Source organism: Dunckerocampus dactyliophorus, chromosome 15 (genome assembly GCF_027744805.1).
Source record: "Dunckerocampus dactyliophorus isolate RoL2022-P2 chromosome 15, RoL_Ddac_1.1, whole genome shotgun sequence".
NCBI classification, from domain to species: Eukaryota; Metazoa; Chordata; class Actinopteri; order Syngnathiformes; family Syngnathidae; genus Dunckerocampus; species Dunckerocampus dactyliophorus.
In genome coordinates this window covers 9,952,399-9,978,251 of record NC_072833.1, presented here as the reverse complement: position 1 = coordinate 9,978,251, position 25,853 = coordinate 9,952,399, and the positions used below count along the sequence as shown (strand labels likewise).

Sequence of the window (25,853 nt, the reverse complement as noted above, 5' to 3'; positions counted from 1 at the left end):
GTCGTTTTTTTTGTTTTTTTTTTACCTGAATTTCTGTTCCCTGTTCCAATAATCGTTTAGCCTGGTTCTCCACCTCCAGCCTTGCTCGACTGATCAGTAGCAGGTCATTCTCTATCACCTCAATGCCATTCAAATTGACTCCTTGAGACAAATAATCTGGAGTATTTGAAGAAAAAGGAAACACAGAAATATTGTTGAAAGACTGAACATTTCACATCGTGCGTATATCCAATTTTCACTGATCCAAAAGGTATCAGTGCTCAATACACATAGTTCATGGAGGTATTGAATTGGATTGGATTCTAGCCTTTTTTTTAATAAAATGAAAAACAACACAATGGCCCCCACGTCCCTTAATTTCTTTTAGTATGCGGCCCTCAGTGAGAAAAGGGACTTACCTAGTTCATTGAGGCTGTGCGCAGCTTTCGTTATCTCCCGACTGCCACCCTGAAGCTGAACCTGAAGCCTCTTGCTTAGGTGCAAGATACGAATAATCCTCCGCAAAAGGTCACAGGCCACCTGGACAGAAAAAGGAAGCAGAAATGAAGATAAAGTTCACCTCTGTCTGCTTTAGACATCTTCATACTCCAGGTGTTTACCTGTAATCTGCCCAGCTGAGTGATCCTGGCCACAATCCTGTTGTATGGGTCCACAATTTTTGTCCTTATCCTGAAAACACATGCACAGGTTGATATTTCTCAAGACTGTACATCATTATCATACTTTATCATCGCAGTGTGCCATGCCAGTTGGGATATTGAACTCTCCAGTTATTAAACAAACTTCAGTTCCTGCTTTGCACCAATAAAATGATATATAAAAAATTCAGTGTTTCCCTTGCATTACATTAGATAGGCACTCCGTCCTTATTAAGTTCACCTGTAAATGCCACAGTGCATTTTAGGTTCATCTTAAAATGTCACCTGAAAGCCAAATATCCTAAACTTTTTATGAGTAGTGTGTACATTTAAAGAAAAGATAAACACCCTGCATGTCAGCTTTGTGTTACTAGCACCTTCTGTACGTTTCAACTTTTTCTCCTTACATTACGCCTTTTTGCTCTTATTAAAGTAAACTTTTGTTGCATTTTTTTCTGTTTGTAAATGTGTTTTTAGAATGCACCGCGGCCCAATAAAAAATGAATTGCGGGCTGTAAATGGCCGCTGGGCTGCATTTTGGACACCCTGCTACAGACACATTCTTACCTGTCAACAGTTGCCTGTAGAGCACTGATCCTTGTCTGCATCATCTGGAGAACCCCTAAAAACATCAATATAGCTCCATTCAGTATGCTGACACTCTCGTATGGTTTCTTGTATTAACAGGTACCTTCTAGAGACTCTATTCCAGTTGCCTGGGCTAATAGGTCCTCATGTCTGGCAACCACCTGGAAGGACAAACAAGTACTATTACCTGTATATTGAGAAGAGTGCAGTCTATATTGTTAATAGTCCAATCCAACTGCACTGATGTTGTTCCTTAAATGAGCTGTCTGCATTTCTGATGTATTGTGACTATTTTAAAATGTGCTATAGTGTTCAGTGTAGTATACAGTATGGCGTCCATGCCTGGCTGTGCAGCTCTTTATCAAGTTGACTGATTCCTTGTGCAAGCTTGGCCAGCTGCTCCGCGATGACAGCATGGTGAATAGCCTGAGCAGTGTATGTCTTCACATCAAACCCCTCTGTCAGGAAATCAACGTACAACTCTGCCAACACACACAGTAACATACAGGCCATGTAAACATGATTTACACGTGTTAAAAGTTTGCATTTAAAAAAATACGTTCTAAAATGATTTCAGAACACACGATAGTAGTAGTTTTACCGTCTTTCAGTGATGAATTCATGGGTACTTCACTGCCTTGCATCGTCCATTCCATGTTGACTTCCGCAATTGATGACGTTGGCGTGAATACGTGTACACGAGACGTACTTCGACTCTTCTTCTGTGGTTTCATTTTCTTCTTCGGTGTTCCTCTGTGACGACAACAGCAACCAGTAGTAGTGGGTAATACTGAAAATGTAAAAAACTTCAATAAAAATATAAAAAATACAGAAAATGTTAGTATCTTTTGGATACCATGTCAATACGGAGCCAGTAACGCCGATACAGACACTGGTTCTTTTTATTTGGACAATTTTCAAGGCCAAACAATTTTGTGATATTTCCATTGAATTTGTTGATCATGATTCTAATCATAATTCAATTATGAACAATTTAACAATATATAAATACGACAATATAAGACAATGTAACAATAACAACAACATAATGCAATGATTCCTTTTTCCATCCGTCCATCTATTTTCTATGCCGCTTCTCCTCATTAGGGTCGCGGGGGTATCCTTTTTATTACATACAATTGTTGGAGCAAAATAAGTGGGCACTCATCCAATTTAAGTAAACAAAAGCCAGAAATACAAACCATTATTACCTCTCAGTCAAATCTTTTGGATTAGGACAGTTAGGACAATTCCAAGGGGCCCCCAAAATAGGTAAAAATCTAAAAATAAGAAATGTGTTGGGTTTTTTTTCATGAGGCCCAGAATTCCTGGAGGTACCTCCTGTGTCGAAAAACGGATTCTATGAATTTGTAAACAATATAACGCTATATAAATATATACAATGGCGCAAGTAAAAGTGAAAAGTACTTGAAAAGCAGCTGCTATCTATTGTACTTAAGTAGAACACGTATGATAACATATCAAGTATAAATAATAAAAGCACAAGTAAAAAGTACACCTAACACAGTCAAGTTCAGCATTTTTTTAAAGCCGCTTCTTTACAGTATCTGTGAAGCCTTAGTTTAACATGAAATGCAACATATAACTGCAAAATGTAACTAAATCAATAATAAAGTGCTCAAAAAGTGCTTTTGCTTAGCTCCCTTAAGTTAACTACCAGTCTGAACACAGTAGAACAAGTACAAGCTGAATCTGTAACTAGTTGACTAAAAATGCTCAATCAAAAAATTGTAATAAAAAAAATTATGTGTAGAATGTGAACGGAGAAAAGCTGCAAGCCAGGTCATAACTTCCTGTTTACATTGGCACCTCACACAGTCATACGCCTTCTTCTTCATCATTGGATTGATTGTCTTGCGACATCACAGTAGTTGTTGCAACCAATGGCTGCTGAAACGGAACAAAATGTATGCATTTTCTTTTGAAAATATAGCAAAGTAAATGTAAAAGCTGGCCTTATCAGAAATAGTAAAGTACAAAAATTAAAAAACTACTTATACACTATACAACAGGGGTCCCCAACAGCGGCACCGGTCCGTAGACGGACATAAGCACATGGTACCACCAGGCCCCGCACTCAAATGAATAAAAATATATAGTGATTATATACAGTACAGTACTGTCCATGCTATTTTTTATAAGGACGAATTCTGGCAGTAATGCTCCCAAACTCAAGATGGCGACAGGCATAGGGTCTCTCGTGCAGACGAAGAAGAAAAATAAAGCCGTAAAGTGTGTTTTCAGTGTACTTTTACGTCCACCAATTGCTACTTAGCGGCTGTTTTGTTCTTTTAATAAGCTTAATGGAATTTCACTGGAAAAGCTGTGATACTGCCTTATATGTCAAGTAAACGCCACTGGATGAGACAAACAGCAGAGGTACTCGCCAAACGACTTTTGGTACGCGGTCGTTTTGACCAAGTGTCGAGTTCAGTTACTCGGGCGACATTTAATTAATGCAGTTCCCCAACGGCCTCCCGAATTGAGTGAGTGTCGTTAGTTTTAATTGCACACACTGGACCTTTGTAAGTAAGTGAAAGCAATGGATCCCAATCGAATAATCCAGGCTCTGAGGGGAACTATCGATCCTAATCTGAGAAGATCGGCAGAAGAGGAACTCAATCAGGTGGGTGCTGTCAAAAGCAGTGAGTTGTTATAGTCATTATGTGTGTTGTGTATTGGTTTGAGATTTCTACTGTCGTTATTGAAGTTTATGTCTATGCACCTGCAAGTAGAAAAACTAGCGTCGGCTTGTCATAGATTATGGACCACCACGACGTTAAGTACGGTAATATAAATATTTATAGAAATATAAATCTTTTACATTTCAATTTTGTATGTAGTTTGGTTGTGTCATTATTTCAGCAGTACTTACGGTGGCCGACAGGGGCAAACACGCAGCAACGTCCAAACGCTCCAAACAGAAATGATCCAAAACGACACACAAACGCTAAAAACAAACGCTGCAGGATAAAAACAGACAAAAAAACCCCAAACATCCGCATAAGAGACATGTTGCTAGTTCATGAAACAAAACACAAGTTAGAGAGGCTACCAGAGTTGTCGCACCTGGGGGCTCTCCATCTCTAAGGACATAAGACATAACCCTTTACAGTAGAGCTGCCAATTTTAGTGTTTTGCAAAGACAAAAAAGGAATGTACCTTTCCAGTCTGCCTTTCCTCTCGGCGTCTTTAAAGAGGGAGGGTTTTTGTTCCGTGAACACCATTTATCTCATCAAAAACAAACACAAAAGAAAAATTCTGCAAAAACACGCACACCTGTCATCAAAAACAAATGCTGCAAATGGCAAAACCACTTGATCCCGTAGCGTTTGTGATTGCAGCATTTTTAATTTGTAGCATTATCTCTTTCCATCTATTTTGTGGTGTTTTTGGTTTTGCATCATTTATGTGTTTGAGCATTTCTGCATGTTTGCCTCTGTCGTTCACCAAAAGTATGTGCATGAAAAGTAGCCTACTCACAGAAGTATTCCATCTGAGATACATCCATATTCTTAAATGTCCAGTCATAGTTCTCGACTGTCACCTCCTATCCTGCTCACGATGCAATGGTGTGCATAATAATGACGCTATGTACTTGTGTTTTAAAGGGATAGTTGGGATTTTTTTACATGAAGTTGTATGACTTCCCCATCAGCAGTGTAGTGCATCAACGGTGACTTACGGTGACTTACTTATGTTTGTATTGTTTGTAGCGTCAAAAGGGTTTTGTGTAATAATATAATATCAAATCATTATTTTCCCCACCGCATAGTGTTATCTCAAATTCCTTTCTTTTTTGCTCTGTTGTAGTCCTACAAGATCATCAACTTTGCGCCAACTCTGCTCCAAGTAATTGCATCAGAGCAGGTGGAATTTCCTGTTCGCCAAGCAGGTATGACTTCAAATCCTGCAATTACGTTTTTTTGTGTTTCACTTCACTCAGTTTTATGATTGTTATGATGTAGGGATGGACATGTCAAATAAATGTATTCATTTTAGTGGGTATTTGGGGTTATCGCCCCTTCGCAGATACTGTACAGTACAGTTATTTCAATGTGCATATCAGACTAAACTTTTTCCACATCCCAAAAAGTCCCACTTTTTCGCACAAATTTTGTTTCATCTTGAGAATACTTAACTGATTCAGCCAATACAACATCAAAACATCCATCCTGTTCAAAGCACTCAGGCTATGTACTATATTTGACATTACAAAAATTCAGTTTTCATGGAATTCAGCATTTTCCGGCCCACAAATTCCTCTAGAAAATAATGGCATTTTTCCGCAATTCTCAACACATTCAAAACATTTTAATCTATAAATTTCCCACATTCCAAAACCACCTTTTCCCCATAATTCCACATTTTCCATACAGAATTTCAGTTCAGCTTCAGCTCTTCAGCATTCACATGCAAAAACTGGTTGAAATTTCCCTGTTGTACCAAGAAGAAGTGGTTGTTTATCTGATTGCTTGTGTGTGTGTGTGTGTGTGCGTGTGTGCGTCCCTACAGCTGCTATTTATCTGAAGAACATGATTAGCCAGTACTGGCAGGACAGGGAGCCAGCTCTGGGCAAAGTTGTGTTCCCCTTCAACATTCATGAAAACGACCGCCAGCAGATCAGAGACCACATTGTAGAAGCCATCATCCGCTGTCCTGAGACCATACGGTACATATGTTCTCACACTTGTTCCAACTAATTAATTAGTTCTGCTTGTCCATCACTTCAACAAGCATTGATAATTCTGTACAACTAAGATGTGGTATAGTTACAAATGGGTTGTGATGTTGGAATGTATGTAGAATTATATACAAGTCTATTATTTGTTTATCAATTGCCATTTAATGGGCAGGTATCCAATAAGGATGATGTTTTGACTTAGGCTATTTATTTTTCTGGTTCAGCCTTGGTCAAATACATCATTGTGTAATTCATGATACATCATTGTGTAATTCATGAGTATATTAACTTGTCTTGCCATAATTTAAATCACATTTAACTTGATCCTATAATTATAACACAGTGGAACCTCTAAACTTGAACCCACTTCCCTGTGTGATCCATTTATTTACAATCCTCTGGGTCCGGGCCGTGGAGTCCGCAGTCTCAGAAGGTATGTTCACATTTCCATGCCTCTGGCCACCTTCTTCAGCTCCACTGGGGGGGACATGTAGTGTGGTGTCCAAGGGCCAGAAAATTAAAGAGGCAGATTTACCAATGCTTGGTGTGCTTATTGACAGGGTAGCCTCAAATGTGCAAAAAATACATTGAAAGTATCAAAGAAGTAAACTTGAACTATCGCAAAAACACAGAGCAAAATATTTAATTGCTCAATTCAATGAAATAAAATACGTGTTTGCAGCAGCACAGCTTCACAATGTCACCCTGCTTCAACCAAAAGGGCCCCCACCACCAAACCCCAGCTGCTCCATTATAGGCCTCTTAGTACTACCCAGAATACCCCACTATAGCCAATGGTTGGTCTACAAACCACATCTAACATTCTAAACTCTCCCCAAACTGGATTTCAACATAACTAAATATTAAATCACCAGAAAACAAACAAAAAACCCCAGTACATGGTATGGCCACCCTATAAAAACAACAAATACCTGGCAGCTCCTCCCGAAATATTCCTGAAGGTGAACTGCACCCCACTAGTAAGTGTCCACAGGTAAGACGATGACCTCTTTACACCTGTGACCTAATAAATGCAACTGAATGTGAATATTGAATTTTAAAAGGGACAAGTGATAAGCTCTAAACTCATTCACTTTGTCGCAGATCACCAATGGAGTTTCAGGCCACTTGTGAGAGTCCATCCAGTGTGTCTTACGTCTACCCCAGGGTCTCTCCAACCTTGGTTGGGCATGCCCGAAACACCACCAATCACTAGGGAGGTGTCCGGAATGCATCTGAAACAGATGCCCGGATCACCTAATTTGGGTCTTCCTCAAGAGGAGGAGATAACCTTGGAACAAACACTTATTTATATTTAATTAAATTATATTTAATGAATTGCATTACTCATTGATTATCCAGACTCTGTCCTATGTTACAGTAAGTCTCACCTCCAATAAAAAAACAAACTGAGGGCCAAAAATGGCCCCCAGGCCGCACTTTGGCCACCCCTGCTTTAGATGCTCACATAGCTGATGTCTTCACAAATTTTTTGTATGATAGCATGCGTGATTGTGTGAGTTCCCAGGTGCTGTATGACTATTTGTTTCCCAAAAAGTGTGTTTGAACTCCAACCTGTATAACTTCTGGGGCATTTCACTTTGGAGGTTCCACTGTATTGCATGTGAAATCATCGACCAATGACATCACATGTCTTTGCACTATTTCGCAGCGCCCAGCTGACCATATGTCTTCGAACTATCATCAAACATGACTTCCCAGGACGTTGGACGGCCATAGTGGACAAGTTAAGTTTGTACTTGCAGTCAAACAACAGTGGCAGCTGGTACGGCAGCCTTCTGTCTCTCTACCAGCTGGTCAAAACCTACGAGTGAGTATTTTGTTTGCAATTCTATTTTCAATGGCTCCCTTAAAGGGCGTTGCTGACCCATTAACTGTTGAGGAATCAGTTGTTTTCCTTCAACTACAGTGAATGAAGAGTAAACAAGTTGGTTTCATTTGGCAGAAAAGGTATTTGCTGGTGTCTCTGTTGGGACGCTGCTCCAGTATGAACACATAACATGCAAGATCTTTGCACACCAGTATGACATTACCCTGTATTCTACCACAGCAACAAAATGCTGTTAAATCCTATCCTGTGACCTGTCATAAAAGCACAATAGTTCCTAATTTCCCTTAGACTTAGAACATTCCAACTTTATAATACAATATTATTACAGAAATGTCCAGTCCATGTGAAAATGTGTTACGTGTCCATTGCCCTACCGCTAACACATATTCAATGGATTTAAGTATTTTCATTTATCTTAAGTAACCTCAGATTGCTTTGACACAAAAGATTTTTTGTTGTGCATTTTGTTCCATTATTATACACAAAATAAGCTGAACCAAACCTTAAACCGCGATTATGGTGTACTGTTCCACGACTAATAGCCACATTTTGATACAGTATGTGGGATCCAAGTCTTTATCATCAGTTGCAACACATGAACCACAGTAGAAAAATAGGTTGATATTGAGTATATTCACCCAAAATACAGTTTCTTCTTCATCTGACGTGTGACAACCAAAGACAATGGTTCTTTCCAGTAGGCTTTTTGACACAGGGGTGTCAAACTCGTGCCATGGAGGGCCGAGACACTGCAGGTTTTCTTTCCAGCCAGTCACTGAAGCAGGTGATTTTAATGATCAACACCTTCAGTTTGAGGGAAGGAGCTCATCAGTTAAATCACCTGCTGAAGAAACTGGTTGGAGAGAAAACCTGCAGCGTCTCGGCCCTCCAGGGCACGAGTTTGTCACACGTGCTTTATCAGAATGTGTGTTCACTTCAGGTACAGGAAGGCGGATGAGAGGGAGCCATTGCTTGCAGCCATGCAAATCTTTTTGCCGAGGATTCAGCAACTTATCATCCAGCTGCTGACTGACGCCACAATCTTCGCTGCCCTCATCCAGAAACAGATCGTTAAAATCTTCCATTCTCTTGTACAGGTATGTTTGTTTCTTCAACAGATCCAGAATATCATTCAAGTTTTTAGCTTGACTCCTTCCTGCATTTGTTACAACATGGGTATTAAGTTGTTATTTTCACCAAGGTGATTTTGTTTTTTTTTCGTTCGGATTATACACTGCATATAGAGCAATATTAGAACAAGAGGAAAATCATAACCACACCAAACGTGCACAATGTCCATAGCCGATGTGCCATACATGTTTACCAGGACAAAGACCTAATAGATGACATGGTAGTTATTCCAATAAATCTACACTAGAGACTGACAAAAAAATGGGTAGCTGGGTAATGACAGCTTAATACTGATACTTGGACTGTATATCTTTACATTTTTAGAAGTCTTAAATCTGTCCACTTTATATTCTAATAATCTTTCAGTATTTTAACAAGGCACTCAGCAAACGACCACAATACTGCTGTATTTTAAACATTCATTTTAACTGGATTAGCCATTGATTAATATACATTTTATTCTTGTATAAATATACCGGGGATGTGTGGTGTGGTTCATGGCTAGTGAGGTCAGAGTTACATAGGCATCCCCTTCTGCTGTGGTAGAGTGCTTCACCCTAATGACTTTTCTCTGCAGGTTATTGTCAGATCAGCAAGAAAACTGATGTCGCACACTTGCATTAAAGACGCTACACAAGCTGTAGAAAGTCATGGTGCATAATAAATCGTTCTGTAAACATAGAGGCAGCTTTTTGAGAAGCAGAAATGAGCACAGGCCCACGCAACTCAGATTATGAGGGATTGCACATTCAAAGGCCACCTCTTGTTTCCTTACTGTATTTGATCAGGAAATGCACAAATTCAATGATTTTTACTCACGAAAATTATAAAAATGATTGGAATCATACAGAAAATACTAGACTATATCCATATGGGAAAAGTTGATGATGAAAGGAGTACTGTAATGATGATCTTATTCTGGTGTATACCCGCAGTACTCGCTGCCCCTCCAGTTGATCAACTACACTGTGATGACTCAGTGGATGGAAATACTTCGAGCCATAATGGACAAAGATGTTCCTGCTGTAAGACCCACACTCTCACACACGCACACACTTTCGCACATACACTCATAATTTTTCTGTACATACCAAAGTTCCCTTGAGTAAATTATTGTTCCTAACAATTTTTTACAAAATTCTTTAAACCTGTGCATACCCATACCAAATGTTTGAAAAGTCATACACGTGTTTTTATTGAAGATGTCACGAAATCTTGCGAGATTAAAACGTAACAATATTTCTCGTTTAGAGAAAAGGGCAGCCAGAAGCCAGCGCTACCAACCCTATGACGCTACTGTGAATGATAGTATGCGTAATATGGAAGTGGCAGCATGCGAGGCAGTCTTGGAACCACACATTAAGTGCTTTACACACGCTATAAACCTTGCAAGCCAGCCTACCTCGGTGTTCCCAGCGTAAACTTGCTTGTGACGTGTGGGGTTTTTTCTCTCCATCAGAGTTGTACAGCTGCTGCCGTGTTAATGTCCAAGCAGATGCAGTTACTTAAGATTTGTCAGACCAAAACACAAATGCTGCATAAGACTATCAAAACATGTCATAGTAGCCTCTATTTCACTACTTCCTGGTAGTGCACTCTAAGCATCATGGGATCTGTAGTTCTACCATAAACATTAACACTAATCGACTGCAATCTGCAATCTATTATACAGTATGTCTTTACATAACTAAAATGTAACAGCATAACTGCAACTGCATCACTATTGTAGCTTTTAGAATTTTTAGGTGTTTGTTTCAATTTGTGGAAGTTGACAGTTAAAAGCACCATGCTTAGGTCATACATGCAAATTTATAAAATATTTAAATATGTACCGGCATTGTTTTGTGACTCAGTTAAATTAAAAAGTCTGTTTGTCCAGTCCCATGTTTTGTCATTGTAGTGTTACAAGTAATGTTAAAATATTGTATTGTTCTCGTGAACCCAGTATCTAGAGTGTACGATAACACCACTGGTTTTTATTGGCAGTCCATGCAGTGCACAAGGGCATATTGACACCTAAAGGCCCAAGCACGGTACACTTGCCCAAGTCTGGATTAATGAAATGATTGTTACCTTTATTAGGAGACATTGAAGGTGGATGAAGATGACCGTCCTGTGTTACCATGGTGGAAGTGTAAGAAATGGGCATTGCGAGTCATCACACGACTTTTCAAGCGGTGAGAGTGGAACTTTTTTTTTTTTTTTTTTTCCATCACCATGAACAAAAATAGTCTTTTGCTGTTTACGGAGGTATTTGATCCTTGTTGATTGTGAACGTTTATTCTATATGGATATGAACAGTCCAGAACTTTTATGGTATGTTTACTGTAATCGAGAGAGAAACCAAATGTAGGAAAAAAGCTCCCAAATCATTCGATAAGTATTTGATTCCCTACCAACCAGCAACCATTATGTGGCTTACCAGGGTCAAGATTGTAGAGCTGCACAAGGCTGTAATGAACTGCAAGATCATCAGCAAGAAGCTTGGTGACAAAAAGACCACTATTGGTAATAATATGGAATATAAGATAACTGTTAATCGCCCTTGCGCTGCAGTTTCATGCAAGATTCTACCTTCTGGGGTAAGGGTGACTGTGAGAAAGGTGAGGGACCAGCCCAGAATTACAAGGGAGGAGCTGGTTAATGATTTCAAGAGAGTTGGGAGCACAGTCACCAAGAAAAGCTTTAGTAACACACTTTGCTCTAATGGATTGATTGCTTGCAAGGTCCCCTGCTCAAAAAGACACACGTACAGGCCCGTCAATCATCACCTGAATGATTCAGATAAGGCTCGGGAGAGTGTGATGTGGTCACATCAGACCAAAATTTAGCTTTTTCGCTTGGGACTGTTTCCCTGACCAAAATCTCTCCTGAGATGTGTGCAACCCTGGCGACCAGCTACAAGAAATGTTTGACCTCTGGACTTGCCTGCAAGGGTTTCTCCACCAAGTACTAAGTCATGTTTTGCTTAGGGACCAAAAACGTATTTCCCTCAATCAAATACAAATTAAATCCATCCATCCATTTTCTATGCCGCGTCTCCTCATTAGGGTCGGGGGGGTATGCTGGAGTCTATCCCAGCTGACTTCGGGCGACAGGCGGGTTACACCCTGGACTGGTTGCCAGCCAATCACAGGGCACATATAGACAAACAACCATTCACATCTACGGACAATTTAGTACCGCCAATTAACCTAACATGCATGTTTTTGGAATGTGGGAGGAAACCGGAGTACCCGGAGAAAACCCACGCACGCACGGGGAGAACATGCAAACTCCACACAGAAAATGCCCAATGGAGGTTCGAACCCAGTTCTTCCTGATCTCCAGACTGTGACTGTGTGGCCAACATGCTAACCACAACTTAAATTATAACCATTACTTAATGTTGTTTATTGTTTTTCATTGTGTTCCTGTCCGTTACAATGAACTTGCCATGAAACAATGCACAGTCTTTGTAAGATAGTAAAATTAAAAAAACAGCAAGGGATCAAATACTTATTTTCCTCAGTGTATGTGTACAACATCCTGAAATGCTTCTTGGCATGTTTTACAGATATGGAAGCCCTGGCAATGTGACAAAGGAGTACATTGAGTTTGCTGACTACTTCTTGAAGACTTATGCAGTCGGTATACAGCAAGTAAGTATTTGCTTTGGTTCAAAATGTACTTATGGCTCAGGCTAATGATTTTGTTTTGGCTGTGGCCCTTGTTTCTGTTTTCACCTTCTGTCCAGGTCTTGTTGAAGGTGGTGGACCAACACAGACAGAGGCAGTATGTTGCGCCCCGTGTTCTGCAGCAGTGTCTCAACTATCTCAACCAGGGCATTTCCCACTCTCTGACGTGGAAACAGATGAAGCCACACATGCAGGTACCACAGAGGACAAGCGTGACATTTAACATTACTATGTTTGTGGAAGGAGCTAACCTCATGACCTCAGCTCAGGGTGTTCTCACACAAGGCCGATCGTACTCCGCTTGGTACCACTTCAAACTGCACGATGATACCATTCACACGCACATGCGCGCGTGCTGCGTAGATGAGTCATAGAATGACTGTGATGTTAACGCTCCTTGCAGTTTTTTGACAACTGGCACATTTCATAATTCATAAAATAAAATATGAAGACTCAAAATAATCCAAAAGTCAAAACCACGTCTTGCTTGCTCACCCATGACTACTTTTGTTATGGCCATTGTGACATTTGAGGAACAGGCAAGGATGTTTTCTTTTGCCAATTGATTTATTAGGCTTACGGTTAACTCTATAAATGTGTTAACCGTTAAAAGGCGGTGGTCTGTTGACAGATTTCAATGACGATGGATGTTGGTAAGGTTTCAGTAACTAAATGTATTTGTACACGAGTAGTTATGAATAGTAATGTAAATATTTCATTGAAGCTTTCATCTCTTACAGACCATTTGTCAGGAGGTGATCTTCCCTCTCATGTGTTACAAAGATGAGGATGAGAGGCTGTGGCAAGAAGACCCATTTGAATACATCCACATGAAGTTTAGTAAGTACTTTCAAAGCATACCTGTATACTGTATAGATATAGGAATATTATGTTGTCTACTCTGTAATGCCTATTTTTGTCCTTCCTGACCTCTTTTTTTACTTAATCGCTTGAAAAGGTCTTGCAACTATTCAAACAAACAAAGGGAAAACGTTAGAAGAACAAAACTGTGTTTAATTCGTTTTTTGAGCACACCTGCCAACCTTAAGCCATACACGTGCTTAGCATGAACTTTTAACCAAACAAAAACATATAATTTTTACCTGACAGTATTTCATTATTTCAGATTCTTCCTTGAGTGGATGTTTTTTTTTACAGGTTAAAACAAAAAATGACTCATTTTGTTCCAGATCTCTACGACGATCATGCCCTTCCAGCCACTGCTGCTCAGAGTCTTTTGTGTAATGCTGCACGGAAGAGAAAGGAGGTGAGGAGAAGAGTACAAGTAGCAGAAGTGTTGAGAATTACATTACACTTTGTAGGAACTGACTCTTGTTTAAGTTTTGAACAGTTTTTCTAAAAATGTGTTTATTTCTCTATTGTAACAATGGCAGTTACCTTTTTTTTTAATGTATTAATGTTTATTTGTATTGCATTGTAAATGATGCTGGATAGATAGTAGTTAGATTATAAACATTATAAACATGTAACCTTTTTTAACAAGCTTTTCTCTCACAAGGTTATGCCTCAAATGATGGCGTTCTGTCATCAGATACTGATGGATCCCACCTGTGACTCTCATAGGAAGGATGGGGCATTACACTGCATTGGTGCACTAGCTGAGCTACTACTTAAGGTATACTACAGAGGTTCTTGCGTAAAGTGACAGCTTTTAGGACACATTTAATGGTTTCACAACTTACATTTAACATGAAAGAACAGTTGAATCAAAAAAGAAACTGAAGTCCCATCCATCCCTTTTCTATGCTGCTTATCCTCATTAGAGTTGCGGGCGTATGCTGGAGCCTATGAAACTGAAGTCCATTACAGAAGAAAAGATGGACACACCCGCAGATGTGTGTAGACTAGATCTAGATTCTCGCAAGATTAAAATGTGACAAGATTTGTCGTTCAGAAAAGAAACTGTCTCATGGGCACAAGGGGACAGCAACAGGGACGATAATAAATGAATGAATTAATCATACAATCAGTTAAAATTAAATTCATTTTGCCGGCCTCAGTATTTCGCCATGGGTATTCGTGTCTGTTTTCCTCGTCTCCCACCTCCAAACAGGCAGGAAGAGGTTTCACTCTGCATTGGTTTCAGCACCTTGGCACATTTGCAATATATTGACATATATTTTTTCATTCTACTTTTATTAAAAAGTAAAGTTAAAGTCTCCGCTTGTTCTTGTAGACCCAATCTTGTGTATCGTGTCGTGAACTGTGTCTCGTTACACCCCCAGTGTAGACCATTTACGTATATCCACTGTACTGTAGCTAGTTATAGACTGTAAAAGTACAATTGAAAGATTTCAACAAATCTCTCTGGGCTATGCTGTGTGTGTGTGTGTGTGTGTGTGTGTGTGTGTGTGTGTGTGTGTGTGTTCTACAGAAGAGGATTTACGTGGAGCAGATGGAGTTGATGCTTCAAAACTATGTCTTCCCTTTGCTCAACTCGCCATTGGGTTACTTGCGAGCCAGGGTAAGAGTACATACGGTACAGTACAAAAATATACTAACATGGTCACTTTCTACAGCAAATTCAGCTGTCCGACTGCAATCAAGGTGTAGAAGAATGTCGGATTTTAAGTTTAGCATAATGCTTCACGATATGATTAAGGAAAGATTTGGGAATGTGATGTGGTCAGATGAGACCAAAATTTAGCTCTTTGGCATCAACTCCACTCACTTTGTTTGGAGGCAGACAAACCCTGTCTGAATATGAGTCCAAGACCACCATGCCCACTGCCAAACATGGTGGTGGAGCTGCATTGGGGCTGTTACTTCACAGCATTGCAACCAAAACCATATGGCCAAGGTTACTAATGAGTGGCTCAAGAAGAAGCCCATTTGTCCTATCCAGTCCCTGGATGAGAGGCCAAACGTATTTTATGACAACCTGAACAGTCCAGTTGGGGTCGATTCTATGCCCTAAGAATACAATGACCTGGATGAATGAGAATAACACTGAAAAACCCCCACTGATGACCAACTACAAGAAACGTTTGAATTCTGTACTTGCCAACAAGAGTTTCTCATGTTTCACCCCACAAGTGTAACAGATCTGAATAACTTTACACAATTCGCTGTTATACATGGTCTTACTTGTTGTTTTTGTTGTCAGTCATGCTGGGTCCTCCACTGTTTCGGCCAGCTCAGTTTCCGCGATGTGATGGCACTAAGGAATGCGGTGGAGTTGGTCAAAAAGGACCTGGTCGATGACAATGAGATGCCCGTCAAGGTGGAGGCAGCCATTGCTTTGCAAACCTTGGTCAGCAATCAAGAAGAAGGTATATTGAGGAAAGTGTACATGTGGTTTTGAAGTTGCTCCTGTTTTGCTATATTAAGTCAGTTAACAGGGATGAACAATTCTAATTGTGTGAATGTTGAAGAGCATTCACACATGTTATTCTGCAGCAACGTTTATCAGTTGTTTTTAAATTAACTAACTGTAAGTGAGAGAGTAATTTATGGCTTATACTGTGACACACTCTCGTCAATTGACTCCACATTTTACAGACTATTTTTCATTCTCACTGTAATAAGGGACAAAGTGCATCTCGTCAACTCAATGCGGGATGCATGCTTTTACCTGGTCGCACATGCGCGAGTAGATGAAAAATTTACTGGCAATGTCTACAATTTTTTGTCGCAAAATGTGAGCATCTAGTCTTAGTCTGGAGCCCTATCAGGCTAACAATTTTCCATACCCCAAAAATTCTCACTTCAGCTCTTCAGCATTCACACGCAATTTCTACAGAAATTATCCAGTTCATAAATTAATTTTCTTCATTTGTGCTTGTGTGTAGCAAAGCAGTACATCAGGCCTTACATCCGACCAGTCATGCAAGAGCTGCTCCATGTGGTTAAGGAGACTGAGAATGATGATTTGACAAATGTCATTCAAAAGATGATCTGCGAGTACAACCAAGAAGTTGCAGCAATTGCTGTTGACATGACACAGAGCCTGGTGGGACATCGAGCAATAACCTGTTACATCATTCTGGATGCTTTACTGATATAATACATATCTATACACACAGGTATGTTTAACCGTCAAGTGTGTATGTGTACTTCCCAGGCAGAGATCTTCACCAGGGTCCTTCAGAGTGAGGAATATGAGGAGAATGAAGACAAGACTGTCATGGCCCTTGGCGTTCTTAGCACCATCGATACCATTCTTACAGTCATGGAGGATCACAAGGAGGTAAGTCATCTGCAGTGATAGACATACACAAAGTCTATCACTGAAGCCGAGATGGCCGAGTTAGTACCAAAGCTTGAGTAAGCCACTTAGAGGAGAGATGATCCTAGTCTTGAGAGATCACAAAGAGCCTGTTGAGGTGGCGTAGGTATCTAGACTGTAGTATTTCAGGAGCCACAAGACACCTCCATGGTGAGGCATTCCACACTTGGAGTGTCAGGACATTGAGCATGTCAGGTTCAACACCCTGTCATAACCTGTCAGTGAATGAACAGTAATGTAATATGAATATTTTTTTTCTTCCTTTTTTCGTCTTCCTTAGGTCACTCAACAGTTGGAGGGTATCTGTTTGCAAGTGATCGGTCTGGTCTTGCAGAAACCTATCATAGGTATGGCAGGTGTGTGTGTGCATAGGCAGTATAGTGGCTTATCTTTTGGTAAACCTACATATTTTTTCAGATTCTTTTCACTGTGTCACTTCTTTTCTGTCGTGCACGTGGAATGGAATATCTTGACACGAGGGTTGTCACAATACACTCACCTCACCAGAAGAATATTTTAACATTACTTTTAAGAAAGCTGCAATGACAAAATATAGAACTGGACAAACAGACTTTGAGTCACAAAACAATGCAGATACATTTTGAAATGTTGTATAACTTTGCATGCATGACCTAAGCATGTTGCTTTTAACTGCTGAACTTATTTCCACAAATTGAAACAAATTACTATAAACTAAAAAAAAAACAACCAAAAACTAAGCTAACAAAATTATAAACGTTAACATAATGATGGCAGTTGTAGCTACTGATTTATGTTGTAGTTATGAAGACACATGTAAAATAGATGGGCGATTGCAGTAGATTAGTTTTACTTTTACGCTAGAAGAAGCTACAGTGCTTAGAATGCAGAGCATGGAAGTCGTGAATTTCCGAATGATTGGATAGAAGTCTAATGCTGCACTTGTGTTTTGATCTGACAAATCTTAAGTAACTTTGATGAAGTGTAGACTTACTGTGTCTGCTTGGACATGAACATCGCGCCAGAAATGGAAAAAAGCGCCCGCCGGGTGACGAGTGACGCGGGGGAAATCTAAGGCCAGCTTGGATTGCAAGGTTTATAGTGAGCACAAAGCACTTAGTGTGCAGTTGTAATCCTTCCTTGCGCACTGTCACATCCATATTATGTGTATCATCATGAATAGGACGCCATAGATCACAATTTGATTGGCTTCTGGCTGCCCTGTTCTCAAGAGACAGCTTTTCTCTTGAACAAGAAATATCATCACCTTTTAATCGCGACACCTATCATACAGAATGTAAAAATAGGCTAGGTTCTTTAACCAGAAGTTTTTGATACAATGTAAAACAAAGGAAATTCCACATGGAATACATCTTTTGATTTGCAACATTGGAGAGTCTAAACCAGGGGTCGGCAAGCATGATGTCAGGTTGCTGTCTTTTGCAGAGTTCTATGAGGAGATCCTGTCACTGGCATTCGGACTTACATGCCAAACCATCTCCCCCCAGATGTGGCAGCTCCTGAGCGTCCTGTATGATGTCTTTCAACACGACTGCTTTGACTACTTCACTGGTTGGTCCATCCTTACCATTACTTATACAGTGGGGAAAATAATGATTTTTGACATTTATTCCCCTCCAAAGACAAACAGTCCATAATAGTTATGGTCAGTTTATTTTAACAGAGAGAGACAGAACAGCAACAAAAATGCAGGAAAAATGAGAGGTTATAAATGACTCTGTATTTGATTGTGTGAAGTAAGTATTCCCTACCAAACATAAAAAATTCTGACCCTTGCTCTGTCAATGAAGGACGCAAATTACTCACCAGGACGCTCTGTGAAAAAAGGACCACTGTTAGTGCAAGAATTAAAAATGTTGTAATTACAAGATAACAGCCAATCGTCCCTGCGATGAAGTTCAATGAAAGAGTTAACCTGGTGGAGTAAGGATGATTATGAGAAAGGTGGAGCTGGTTAATGGTATTATGGGAGTTGGGACCACAGTCACAGAGAAAACCATTAGTAACACTGTAATGTTTGCTATAATGTACTAGTAATCGTTAATAGGGATGCTCCGATCAGGGTTTTATGTTGCCAATTCCGATACCCATCACATGGATTGTACATTTTTCATTTTATTTATGATGAGTGCTATTGGCCAGGGGTGAAACTTACAGAGGATGAGACGCCTTCTTTAAGGAGACTTTGGATGTGAGAGTACATTGGCAGGACTTCCAGGTAAGTGAGAGAGCACTCGGCAAACCTGGTGTCTCTCACCACTGAGAAAGTTTGGTCATCTCGTCCGATGAATTCAGTAATTTTTGGGGTTATTTGCTTAGCCTTCTGACTGTCACACACATACGGGCGAGTGTTGTTCACACGGCTGCGTCAGCTGCCGTCTGACTGATGATCACACTGTGAGCTCACCGCGTATTAACGTGCTACCCCTGCAAGATAGTTTTCTTGGCATGTGTTAGCAGTTAAGTTCCACACGCTTTTCGTTTTGGCACGCCTGCAAGCTGTGAAGGAAAGTGGGAGGACGACGCTGCCCAAGATGTTGGTCAGGGCAAGACACTACACTGTACGCAGGGGTCGCTGCGGGCTGCCATAGTACGATATGCCGATCACGTGATCATCCGATACTGATCGTGGCCGATCGATCGGAGCATCCCTAATTGTTAATATCTTAAGAAATCAGCAAGAGATGAAATAATTATCTCCTCTACTGTTCAAAAGTGAAATTCTGCAAATACACAGAAAATTACATATTTTGAGAATCTATACATTTTTAATTTATTTTAATTATTGTTGCTTATGGCTAACAAACAGCCCAATTCAGTATCTCTTAAAATTTGAGTATTGTCAAAGTTAAATGCTGCACCCTACTGTTGTGCTCTAATCAGCAAAAGAACACCTGGTCTGAACCAGTCCTAAAATAAATAGTCCTTTGCATGATATTCAAATGTTTTAATGTGTGCCTGTGTGTCATATTTTGGATAATGTATTCATGTTTCCTTCTAAATACTCAGTATTTACTTCATAGGCCTTATTGTTTTAGTTTTGCAGCTCATCTAAAGTGATATTTTTGGAAAATGTTTCAATCCTTCATATGCAGTATACATTTTAAGAGAATGTATTTATCAGTGTACTAAACACTGTCACAAAATGTTAGTCTTTTTTCACTTGCTGCACTGATACAACATGAACAGGCTCTATGATTCTGCATTTTTATTCTTGAGGTTGAATATGACAGTATAGTTCAATGTTAGAGGGCTTGCAGAGGGCGGCGGCTCAGTCATCAGCCTTGAAACTTGAAGTTGCCAAGCGCCAGCCTCAAAAGCCTTCTTTGTTGGCGAGCACAGAGCTCAGGCGTTTCTTTTTTGTGTTACAGATATGTTGCCGCTTTTGCACAACTATGTCACTGTGGACACAGACGTCTTCCTGTCCAACCCCAAGCACTTGGAGATCATCTACAGCATGTGCAAAAAGGTAATGCTTCTCTTCTGCTGCTCATTTGTGTACAGCCTGAGCTGACTGAAGGGTTTCTTAGGTTTGCTGCTGTGCCTTGACTCGTTGATCAATGTTGTTCACGATCTACTCCAGGTGCTGATTACAGATTCAGGTGAGGACGCAGAGTGTCACGCTGCCAAACTTTTGGAGGTGATCATACTGCAGTGCAAAGGCAGAGGGATCGATCAGGTCAGAACCAGAACCTACACTGCAAATCGGGATATATCCATTTTATCCATAAATGGTGCTGACAGTTATTTTATCATTTCAAAATGTAATTATTGTATTTACTTTGTTTACCGTTAATAAGTTTACTTGATCAAAATGTTTTTGCACCTGCCAAGAGGACTATGGTGTGGGCATATTTACCCATTTTACAATATTGTTATAATTTTGAGATACATTTGGTGACAATAATCATATGAAATGTTCATACTGTTTTATCTCTAATTACAAATATGACCTCTGTGACTGAAATGTAAACATACTGTATATATAATTTATTTTAACTGATCATTTATTCATGTTTTTATTATACAAATTCTCTCAAGGCACCCTGGTGGTGTAGTGGTACAAGATGCTGCCTGCCAGGCAGACAGTGTGTGTTTGATCCCAGCTAGGGGCCCAACACCAGCCATTGGAGTTCTCCAGTGCCGGTCTCAACCTGGGATAAATGGGAGGGTTGCATCAGGAACGGCATCTGGCATGAAAAAAAAAAAAAGAATTAGTAAACCAAACCAATCATGCAAGAAACTTGCTGGACCCCTGATAGGAAAAAAATGGTTTATGCTGTAACTACAAAAATCTTCCATTTAATATTGAATCCCACTTAGCGTAAATTCACTTATCATGGTTGGGTCTGGAACCAACTAACCGCAATACAACGTCTAATTTTACTTTTACTTTTTTATTTGATGTATTGCCATCAGAAGAGTATGCCTCACACTTGGGAGACGCCTTCCTGAGTGTGGCGAGGCTCGACTACGCGCACTGCCGTGCGCATATAGTTAGTTTGTTTTTTTTGTAGAGTATTAATCATTTCTGGGAGTGCGTATGTAACCACAAAACATCATAACAGGAGCACCAGCATGTACTACTACACCACCCGGGCCCCGTTACAGAAATGGATTGATTGCAGTGAAAATAATGCCTGTTTACATATTAAGTTACGTGTACTATCATTTTATGCTGATTTTCATTCATTTTCATTCAATTCCTATTATTACTATTGTGACTGGTAGGTTATTTCTGTGATCATTGCGGCTTTTTTTCTTTCTCAGAAGTTGACCAACAATTGTGTCCACCTGTGTACATATCTATAGAAGTTTAAACAGATTTGCGTATCCCTCCATTGTAGTGCATCCCTCTGTTTGTGGAAGCGGTCCTGGAGCGTTTGATGCGGGGCGTAAAGTCCAACGAGCTCAGGATCATGTGCCTGGAGGTGGCTATTGCTGCTCTTTACTACAACCCAGCTCTTCTCATGCACACTTTGGACAACACGCACTTCCCCCAATACTCCCAGCCCATCACTGTGCACTTCATCAACCAGTGGATGAATGACACAGAGTTCTTCCTTGGGTGAGACCAAGACCTTCTTTATCTGATTAGAGTTAATGAGCCTTATGAGAAGAAAAATATACATCATTTCCATGAAGAGTAGCCTCCGCTCTGTACGCCATATACTTTTTCTTTACCTGTATTTCCCTGTGATCCACTCACCAGGCTCCATGACCGTAAGATGTGCATCATTGGCCTGACTGTGCTGATGGAGCTTCCGAGTCGGCCAGCGGTGCTGGAGGGAGTCGCCGCCCAGATTATTCCTTCTATATTGCTGCTCTTTTTGGGCCTCAAACACCTTTATACCTCCCGTCACATCAATAAACCAGACCAGCTGGCCCATAATAAGACTCTGGCTGAAGATAAAAATGGTGAGATGAAAAACAGGGATTCATGTAAGCACAAAAACCCAAAGATGTATTATCAGTGTCTTAAAACACCAGGGCAAGATTACATTCATATGTGGTTTTATGTTGTGTGTGTGTGTGTGTGTGTGTGTGTGTGTGTGTGTGTGTGTGTGTGTGTGCGTGCGTGCGTGTGTGTGTGCAGAGGAGATTCCCAGCGATGAAGATGAGGTGAATGAGAACAGCAATACTATGCAGCAGCAGTCCAGTACACCAATGGGCCTGGGAGATGGGAATAATGATGATGACTACTGGGATGATGATGATGATGATGATGATGATTGCTTTGAGGGAACGCCCCTGGAAGAGTACAGCACACCTGTTGACTATGACAATGGAGAAGATGAGTATCAGTTCTTTGCGGCCGCACTGCTCAGTAAGTCCACGTTTTTGTGACCCTTCTGCATGATTTGCTCTTGTATGAGACACCAGTGGAACCCGTTCAAGTTGACCCCGTTTATGTCACGACTGTCCAGTCACACAGCATGCACGCTGTGACTTCCTGTTCAGTGCAAAGTAGGCATCAAAATAAAATGACGGCAGTATAAATAGTGTGAATTCTACCACAGCAACTAAAAAATGCACACGTTGAATTCATGAAAGCTTTTTTAATTGTCATCGACGATACAATACGAGACACTAGAGTGCACATCGGGACGGCGATAGGCTGCAGGCTGCAACGGTACTAGCCACAGGTGATCGGCATAAGCAACATCGGCCGATTTTCCATGGAAATCGGCCGATGTTGCCCTAATATGCACAAATGGAGGACAACGATGGTTATGTCTGTTATGTTGACAACCGCTTATGTCGACGTGAGTCAACCAGTCTGAGAGGTCGACATAAACAGGTTCCACTGTACAAACAGTAGCTTTTGGTGATTTGTGACAAAGCCAGTAGCTTTTTCTTGTAAGCCTTTAATTATTTTTTTTGGACCTGTGGGCCGCAAATGGCTGAACTTTGGACAATCCCGGCTGTCATCTGAATCAGCCACACATTTCTTCACTGCACGGACGTTTTTGCGAATGATGAACGTTTTCATGCCTTGTCCAAGGCATTGCGATATTGGACGCCCCAACACACGACGCCATCCAGGAATTGAATTGAAAAACAAAAAAATGTTACGTTTGATACAAAATTTCTATTTGCATAATAATTTGGAACACAGAGTAGACGAGACTGCAACGTCCCCAAACCTGAGTCCAATAAGCACCTCTGGGATCGTTTGAGTGTGATTCAGTCTTAACTGAGTATCAACTCTCACTGATACTGGATACAATACTTGTACTCAGTATTAGTGTGGAAAACCCCCCAAAAAGAATACACACATTGTATAATCTTGCACCGTTTTAGGGGTCCAGAGTAACGACGCAGCTTGGTACCAGTGCTTGACAGCTCCCCTGAGTGATGACCAGAAGGCACAGCTCCAGGAGATCTACAACATCTCACAGCAGAGGAGGAGCAACGCCACCAAAGGCCAGTGGTAAGCAGGGGTCCTACGCAAGTATGGAATTGGATTTTTAGACGTTTGCAAAATGGAAACTCAAGTATGGAAGCATATTCATGTTTCCAAGACTCATGCCACTCTTTGGTTTTTAATATGTAAAGAAAAAAGGTTTTACTAAGCGCTTGCTAGCGTTGATGTTTGTGTGAGAGCACACGATAGGCCACGCATCCCGGAAAACATCAAGCAAGTCTCTTTTGTAAAACTTTGAAAGTATAAAGCCAAGCCAGGCTGGAATGAATACGCAGAAGAGCTTCACGCTGAGGCCAGAAGAGCTTTTAAACTGTGGACTGAAGCAGGGAAGCTGAAACATGGCCTCGCATTTGACCGGAAGAAACAGACAAATGCAGAACTTCATGCACGTGTCTGTGAAGGCTAACATGCTCTCTAACTAGCATCACAAATGGTCTGACCGACCCGGTACAAAGCTTTTCTAGTCTGTGGAAACACCGGCGCCTTAACTTGTATAGCAATGGACAACCATCTTTTACTGTGTCTTGTCGGTGATGTCTTTTGTTTTTAATGTCCTATGGACCATGTATGTGTCCGAAATAAAGTTGCTGAGATGATTTGGGAGAGACTGATGAGTTGGATGGCCAGCCCTCTGCGCTTTTTAAGACTCACCCAGATGTCGTCATGTTTTACTGCTGCTTCAATGGACAGCTGATGTCCACACACATCCTGTCCCCAACTTGGACAGAACTCATAACGGGCAAATGGAAATGTTCTTGTTCATGTCTCCAACATGGCGGCGGCGGTTGTGAGTCATTTGCATTTGAAAAAGAACTGCCGTAGCAGCATAAAATAATGACTTTACCAAAGCCCAAAGAACCCAGTGAAGATTTTTAGGCTCTTTTTGGGAAGATTTTGCAGTTAAATTCTGGATTAGAGCGTGAATCACTACACTAGTTTACAATATTGTACTTTTTGACCATTTTTCAAACTTTATGAGATTAAGAATCACAACTAAATTAAGCAATAGATGTTCCAAAACATTAAAAGCCCAAAATGTACGATATTCATGCCTATGGTAAGTGTATGTAAACTACGTTGCCATTGAACCTTGTGCTTTTTTTTGTGTTTTGTTTTTTGCCTGATGTTTAGAGCTACTTCAGACTCCTAAGGATAAGGAAGCTGGTCTGACTGCAGCAGAATTTCACCTTTGGCCCATGTTTCTACCAGGTGGGCTATCTGTCATCTGGGACGTGGTGCAATCATTTAGTCACTACTGGAACATCCACCAGGACAGACTGTGTGTGTGTGTGTGTGTGTGTGTGTGTGTGTGTACAGGTCTTTGTTGTAATATATATTATTGGGACATTTAAAAAAAGTTATTTTACTGTGCAGTTTATTAACTGTGTGCGTGTGTGTGAGTGTGTGAGTGAATGGTTCTTCAAGAATAAAGCTGGGATGAATAACATGTTTGCATGTGCTGTCCTATAATCTTCTTTCATTGTTGCCGTAGCAAAGCATTTCTTGTCATCTCGTGAATTTGTTGCTTTAGAAAGGACTCACTGGCATATTGTACTCCTGACTATCATGTCACAAATAAGACGTAAAATCTGAAGCGACAGCAGTGTTTTGACTTTGTATCTGTGCCTGGATGATGTTGTTTTTGTTTACTGAAAATGATAAAGGTTCATGTAACATTTCACATGTGATGCTGTTGCTCAATTTTTCCAGTGGTGTATGTGGTCACAGTCTACAATGACACCATGTGTCCATCCTTAGAAGAAGGAAGGGCTGCAAACACAGAGTACAGATTCCAAATACACCTGACGGTTCCAACCTTTTTTTTTTTTTTAATACAATGGATCCCGTTTTAGTAGACATGCCTCGAATTGGCTGTCTCACGTCGACAAAACTTGTGACTTTTTTGGATAGTTGGCATTTTTTGACATGAAGTTGTATGGCAGTGTAGTCCATTGACAGCGACTTACCCCCACTTGGTCCATGTCGGGTCAGATTTTGGTGATGAACGTAGTTCTGCTTAGTTGCTGGGGCCGTTTAGAGTTTGGCTTCTCAAAACAATATGCGTTCAAAAGAAACATTTTGTGA

The 25,853-nt window shown here is 40.5% G+C and overlaps 2 protein-coding genes across 6 annotated transcripts in view; one reads left to right on the top strand and one right to left on the bottom strand.

Annotated features, from left to right (window-relative positions):
- cog5 (component of oligomeric golgi complex 5) overlaps positions 1 to 4,735 on the bottom strand; it is a 13,041-nt gene extending 8,306 nt beyond the window's left edge. Inside the window, exons 1-8 of one of the 4 annotated variants that reach the window (XM_054799876.1) lie at positions 4,731 to 4,735; positions 1,828 to 1,979; positions 1,569 to 1,708; positions 1,330 to 1,387; positions 1,206 to 1,260; positions 600 to 669; positions 399 to 519; positions 26 to 156 (exon numbers count right to left, since the gene is read on the bottom strand). In XM_054799876.1, coding sequence (XP_054655851.1) covers positions 26 to 156; positions 399 to 519; positions 600 to 669; positions 1,206 to 1,260; positions 1,330 to 1,387; positions 1,569 to 1,708; positions 1,828 to 1,960 — 708 coding nt within the window. In that variant the 5' untranslated portion in view covers positions 1,961 to 1,979; positions 4,731 to 4,735. Of the gene's footprint in view, positions 1 to 25; positions 157 to 398; positions 520 to 599; positions 670 to 1,205; positions 1,261 to 1,329; positions 1,388 to 1,568; positions 1,709 to 1,827; positions 1,980 to 2,437; positions 2,468 to 3,056; positions 3,127 to 4,122; positions 4,179 to 4,730 lie in introns of those variants that run through there. The other 3 variants (XM_054799875.1, XM_054799874.1, XM_054799873.1) reach the window with 3 other exon arrangements.
- On the top strand, positions 3,475 to 25,833 carry ipo8 (importin 8). 2 transcript variants are annotated; one of them, XM_054799871.1, is made up of 25 exons: positions 3,475 to 3,873; positions 5,061 to 5,142; positions 5,763 to 5,919; positions 7,604 to 7,762; positions 8,724 to 8,880; positions 9,850 to 9,939; positions 10,997 to 11,091; positions 12,471 to 12,555; positions 12,651 to 12,785; positions 13,332 to 13,431; positions 13,782 to 13,858; positions 14,111 to 14,227; positions 14,987 to 15,076; positions 15,719 to 15,884; positions 16,404 to 16,564; positions 16,676 to 16,801; positions 17,121 to 17,196; positions 18,266 to 18,391; positions 20,212 to 20,309; positions 20,424 to 20,519; positions 21,688 to 21,908; positions 22,053 to 22,258; positions 22,437 to 22,667; positions 23,645 to 23,774; positions 24,900 to 25,833. In XM_054799871.1, coding segments are annotated over exons 1-25 (3,066 nt in total). In that variant the 5' UTR covers positions 3,475 to 3,789; the 3' UTR covers positions 24,901 to 25,833. The 2 variants fall into 2 exon arrangements, with proteins under 2 accessions (XP_054655846.1, XP_054655847.1); XM_054799872.1 differs by having other exon boundaries at positions 17,121 to 17,187; positions 24,900 to 25,832.
- Positions 25,834 to 25,853: the final 20 nt, after the last annotated feature.